General features: G+C 30.6%; 1 protein-coding gene across 11 annotated transcripts in view; it reads left to right on the top strand.

Moving 5' to 3' along the window:
* Window positions 1-2,738, top strand: part of LOC105319410 (serine-rich adhesin for platelets) — a 41,304-nt gene extending 38,566 nt beyond the window's left edge. For all 11 annotated transcript variants that reach the window (XM_066074867.1, XM_066074869.1, XM_066074888.1 and 8 more), the window contains 6 exons: window positions 163-186; window positions 390-413; window positions 604-636; window positions 847-873; window positions 1,112-1,165; window positions 2,279-2,738. In XM_066074867.1, the coding sequence (XP_065930939.1) occupies window positions 163-186; window positions 390-413; window positions 604-636; window positions 847-873; window positions 1,112-1,165; window positions 2,279-2,289 (173 nt within the window). In that variant the 3' untranslated portion in view covers window positions 2,290-2,738. The remainder of the gene's footprint in view (window positions 1-162; window positions 187-389; window positions 414-603; window positions 637-846; window positions 874-1,111; window positions 1,166-2,278) is intronic.
* The last annotated feature ends 3,991 nt before the right edge of the window (window positions 2,739-6,729 follow it).

Genomic DNA, 6,729 nt, shown 5'->3' on the forward strand with positions numbered 1-6,729 from the left:
AATAACAGATTAATCATCATAAAGTATTTACAAATTGATTGCTCATCAACTTTTACATATTTTTAATCAACATGTTAGTACATAGATAATGATTATAACTTTGATATAGAAATTATATTTCTGACGTTTATATTATTTGTAAACCTTTTTTCTTCTTTTTAGTGAAGGCAATAGCCATGAGGCAAAGTAAGCATTTTTTCATTTATTGAAACTTATTGGATAACTATTACCTAAATATAAACATTTGTTTAAGAAAATAAAACATAATAAGTATTTGTTTAAAAAAAACTAGGTAAAAGCAAAGAATAAACTTGCATTAAGACTTAATTTATACTAAAATGATATTTTTTTTTTATGTTTTGAAAAATATTGTCCTATCTTTTTTACAGCTGGAATGACACCAGACCAGATTGGTTTGTAGATTAGTACCCTATCTAGACAGTTTGTTGATTGGTGACATTACCGTTCAAGTATTTAAATTTAATAATAATTTTGTTAAAGATTTCATCTTAATTCTGAGGTGGGATCCGATACATTTTAATACCTTTATTTCTGTACAATTGACTGACTTATGAATTGATGATTTTATTTTTGTTTTATTAGCTGATAATCTCGGAGACGTGATGCAGGCAAGAAGTAAGTTGTACTGATTAACTTTTATAATGTTGTTTATTGTGTCATAATTTACATTGACCAAAAACGATGTACAATTTATGAATTTTGTTGAGGACTAGGTGTCAATAAAACTGCCAACAGGGTTTGTTGTAACGAAAAAAGGATCAACGTGCAGTATATTAATTTTTACATGATTGTTGATTAATGAATGTCTTTTTTTTTTAATTTTAGGAGCACAAATGAAGATGGCGTCTCGAAGTAAGTACAAATTCACTATGAGTCACCTATTTTAAGTATATGGAAATTGCATAACATTACCAAGCATATATAGTGAGTTGTTGTTCGTCTATCTTTATGCACGTTTTTCCATGTTTTGGTCGGTCAATTCATTTATCTATCTATCTATCTATCTATCTATCTATCTATCTATCTATCTATCTATCTATCTATCTATCTATCTATCTATTATTGATAACGAGATTGTATTGTTTTGCAGTGTCAATGATGGGATCTATGGGAACAATGGGGATAGGAGCACGAGCGTTGCCAGGTAACCTACAACGAACATGTGCATTCAGTTCATATCTAGGGAAATACCCCCCCCCCCCCCCCCTTTTGCCTTTGTTGACATCTCGCTAATTCTCAGTCAAATAGATTCAAAACTTTGAAATTTTGATAATTGTTGATTAGAAACATAAGTATAAAACACAAGCATTTCTAACAGTTATGGGTAAATGTAAAATGGGTTGAAACCGTCTACAGATGTTAAAAGGCAAATGGAAACGGGGAAAAACTCCGCTTGTACAATATCTTAGTTACAACAAGGGGAAATAAGCAAAAGTCGTCAACCAAACTTTCATCAATACATTCATTAAAATTTTTTTTCGAAGATTTCTACTCTCTGAATAAGATACACGTAGCCTATTTAGACAACGTTTTTTTTCTAAATGGGATATCGTATACAAAAATGCATTTCTACATTCTCCTACTGTCAAATTAAAGAAAAACAACAACAACAAAAACCCCATTTTTTTAAAGAGTGAGTTTGTTTTTTAACTATTTTTTTTCGATTACAAAATTTTAACAAATGAAATGAGGTGTTACAACTAGAATTAAATCATCGTCATATATACTTTTAGATTTCCACACTGTCACAGTACAAAATTTAAACATTTACAACAATGACGCATTGCCCCCTCCTGCTTCTTGCCTAGAAATATTTTTTACGAGTTTGTATAAAAAATAACATGAACATGTGTATTCGCCTCTGTAATATCCAAAATACGTGCATTTCTATGTATTTCACCGGGTTATGTGCATTTGCAATTTTAATTGATAACTTATATTTAAATACTCTTTTATTGCTCGTTTTATTTTAAGAGTTTGACTACGGGAGTGATATCAAAACCTTATTTGTCTAATAAGCAATATTAGACGCTATTGAATCCTATAACTTTAACTTGTAGTCAGATTTCTTTCTCCTCTTTTACAATGAATGCATACACATGCAGGTAATGCATTTACATTAATACACTTACATTATTCACACACACACACACACACACATATATATATATATATATATATATATATATATATATATATATATATATATATATATATATATATATATATATATATATATTTCCTCTCTTTCTTTCAGGAATGAAGTAGTTCAGAAGATGATGATCCTCTGTTCCAGTCGTTATTTTTGCTAATTTTAATTCAATTTGTTCGCTTTATCATATACACATGTATTCACATTTCATCAAGCGTATAGTCGCGTGTTGCTCCAAGGGGGAGATAATCCGTGCTGACAATGATTTACACATATTAAATTATCTTAAGTGAAAAAAACCCCACAACAACACTGTTATGGTGCTCCCTTAACAACCACAGAACGTCACTACCGAGAGTCGATATCCTGTAATAATGAAACCGTATCGGTTTTGATTTGAATTTCATCTTTATAATAATAGAAAATAAAAGATTTGTAGTTATCTCCCTTGCCAACACGAGTTCTGTAGTACGTACAACAGGCTCATTCTCTTAACTGTAACAGTTCAGACGCTTCCGTCTTGTGTTGAGTGTTGTTCTATTTATAATAAAACTGTGTACAAACATGTCTGTGTTTTACTTAATCCATTGCATATTTAAGATGAGCATAAATTGACATATGCATAAGATCAATGTCTCTAAATACATATCTTCACAGATAAATGCATACACCAACAGCTCAATTATATTTTAATCGTTCAAAAAAGCCTTTTCCCAAATTTTTTTTGATACCACAGGCAATGATCAATATAATATGTCTGGTTGATTTGTCTGGTTGATTTGCGAAAATTGGCAAATTATGTTGCATTTTCAATTCGCATTAGCCATATTTTGCGGTTATAACGTTTCTTATAGAAAACAAAATATAATTTCTGCGTATTCAATATTTTGAAAAATATTTAATCAGGGTTCAGAAAATCGCACATTTTGAACCCAGTTTCAATAGTTTGAGGCATCAAAGCATAATATGACTGTTTAAGGTAAAGGTCCATACCCCACTTGATAAATAAAATGCGTACAGATTTTTTTCATATTTTTCAAACATGTATATGAGCATATGTTCTTATCAAATTTTACTCAGTTGGCTGGTCCATCGGTATCATTAAAGCTATGGCCGTGGCTAAAAATAGAACCGATTGCGGAAAACGGCGCTTTTTTCATACAAAATGAATCTAAGCCTAAGCCTGAAATTTTACTTTCACAAAATCATTTTTTGCCTTGTATCCTATGTAAAATGAAGGAATTATCATTTCAAAACAAATAATTTTTTGTTCACTTGCTTATTTATTAAAATATAGATAAATCTGCTAACAAATGAGATAAAATGATTTAAATTTTCAAAGCGAATTTAAGCTCTTGTAATTTTATTTACGTACAGAATTCTCTGAAATATTGATATTATTTACCCCCTAACGTCCTTAATCAATTGGAAATAAAATTACCCAAGGGACCGACCTTTTCAGGATCACAATGGGCGTATTTTTGGTAAAAAACATTAAAATATATATTTTGAAAAAAGATCCGTAAAAATAAAGTTGTGCATAGGTTAATTATTTCATCACTATAAAAAAATATGTTTAGCTTATTGTTAAATAGAAAACGTGATTTAAACAAGTTTATAATTAAAGATTCCTAAAGAAACCATCTTTTGCGATTTAAATAATGGACGAGATCGGTATTTAGAAATTGCAGTCACACGCGTGGATAATGCTAACTACCTGATATGCTTTTAAGACAAACCTCTATTCAACCTTTTTTTAAACTGGTTTAAAGACTGTTCTTAAAATGAAATAACTTTTCTTCAGCGTATGGTTTTAATTCTAAAAACATTTTTTCTGTGGAAAATATATATTTGCTCGTTGCTAAGCGAAAAGGATAAAGATGATATCGGTCAAATTATTTCCCCTTGTGTATTTATCTCCCTTATGCACTGGAATAGATCTCGGTCAGGATTTCATTTTGGGTGTTTATGGACTTTCGGGGATTAATGTTCAAATATTTGGATTAAATTCAGCCTTATAATGCATTGATGTTTATGCAGGAAAACAGTAAGAGGTCTATATTTTCAAAACGAGTACGCAATCGACACAACCCAGTCAAGTTTTCATTTCGCTGATTAATAGGCCTAATTGATTGCAGTTGTCAGTATTTTGAATAGCTTTGTTTTGAATCAATTTCTAGGTCAGCTTGATTTCAGAACAAATTAGACCCGGACTCATTAAATTACACCTTTTAACGCTAACTCTCAATTAGATCGGGATGATAAACACAGGATGAATGACCATCTTTAAGTTCTCTTTAAAGATAGCTTAAAGATGCTTAAAGGTAGCTTAAAGACGATCTTTAAGCTACCTTTAAGCTATACGTGTTCCTTAAAGATGGCTTAAAGAAAGCGTAAAGATGGCTTAAAGGCAGCTTAAAGACTATCTTTAAGCAACCTTTAAGCCACCTTAAAGGACAACTTATAGGTCCTTAATGTCCAAACTTATTTAAGCGACCTTTAAGCTACCTTTAAGCCACCTTTAAGCCACATTTAAGCCATTAAAATTCAATATTCAATATGTTTAATTCAATATTGTGCGTAATTTACCAACAAAATATATTATCTATATGATAATGATAGAAAAGGTATTAAAAACGGTTTTTGTTCTAGACAATAAAATGAAAAAAAATAATTAAAACGCCCAAGACGATGATTGAACCCGGGACCCTTCGTTTACCAGCATTACCTCACTTCCTCTGCGCCACGGCAACTTACATATGAACGTGGTTTTTATTAATATCCTATATATCAGTGGATATTGAATCAATGTATTCAATGTGTATTTTTTACTTGAAAAGATTTTGACTTCCATTGAAATTGTAATAATCAATCATATCTAATTTATAAATTACATGCATGCATATATTAAGAATGAAATACGGAGCTTGATCTTCAGTGAAAAAAAAAATATTATACCATAATGGAAACCGTTAGGCTTACTTAGTAAATAAATTTAAACCGAGTAGATAAACGTTCATCTAATTCATAGCTAAATGAAATGCAAGGAAGAAGATGAAATCATTTCTTTTATTAAATGCATTGAAACTATTAGGGTATTAGTTCTACGCAATTTCGCCGGTTTTCATGATAACGGCGCTGTTCCAGTATGTTTAAACATTTAATTGTATACATGATTTTTAGACTATCAATTCTATAACAAACACTATTACCAATATTATACAATATTATATATATATTATATATTATTATTATATAATATTATATTACGGGTGAGGTATTTACAGCATGTGGCAATTGCAAATGATGTATACATATACTTGTACATACAATTGTATGATGTACCAGGCCGAGTATGTGACATATTTACTCTTATACATATATTTAAACAATTAAGCCCCTATTTATGATCACCGGTACAGGAATTAATTAGCCTCTAGATTTTACTCTTACATACATGTATTTGTAGACGTAACATTATTAAAACCCAGAGTTAGGAAATAATACTTTGAAAATAAATTACAAATGTAAATAAACTTTTATTCACTAGACTTATCGTATACACGTACATACTAAAATTTCAACGCCTTTAGAAACCCTGACTTGCACCTGGACACACGACACACCTGTTGTGTATATCTTGTATATTCTGTGTTAGTTCCAGGGGTTTTCTTAAGTTGGACAAACAATAGACTCTAATTAGATATACACAAACGTGCACCTGGGCACACGACACAACTGTTGTGTATATCTTGTATATTCTGTGTTAGTTTCAGCGGTTTTCTTAAGTTGGACAAACAATAGACTCTAATTAGATATACACAAACGAACAATACTATGTCTAGACAAACAAAGCAGTAATATCCTGTTCGATATATCAAAGGCAGTTGAGAGTCTTTTCATCTTTAACATGTATCTAGCAGATCTAGAATTAGACCTAGAAATAAATAAAATTGAAAAAAAAAATACCTTCAACCGATTATTAAATAAAATCATGCAGATTTGGTTCATTATCTTTATTTTGTTTAATAACCGGATGAACTAAGAGAGAGAGAGAGAGAGAGAGAGAGAGAGAGAGAGAGAGAGAGAGAGAGATATTTTACCGATTAATTTATAATAGGAAACTAACATACTTAAATATATTTCATGCACAAATTTAAATACAGAGACTGCGCTCACCCCTACAATAATTTTGAATAATTTTGAAACCAAAAAAAAAATATAAAGAATTTTATAACGGCAATATGTGTCCATCGGAGCGTTGTTGATGATAGCGATATATGTTTAATGGAGCGACAATTAAAACCGCCTGGAACACCACCTCCCCCTTCCTTGGAAATTATATTATCACTCGGATCACCCCCTCCCCTCCCTATAAAAGAGCTTTTGTATTTAATATATGTTTTATTGTTCAGTTTGATCAAACTTGACTTAAAGGGAACTTAAAGATGGTTTAAAGACAACTTAAATGGAGCGTAAATGCCACTTAAAGAAGCTTAAAGGTAGCTTAAAGATGGCTTAAAAGCGACTTAAAGAAGTTTGGACATTAAGGATTT

This window comes from Magallana gigas, chromosome 1 (genome assembly GCF_963853765.1).
Source record: "Magallana gigas chromosome 1, xbMagGiga1.1, whole genome shotgun sequence".
NCBI lineage: Eukaryota > Metazoa > Mollusca > Bivalvia > Ostreida > Ostreidae > Magallana > Magallana gigas.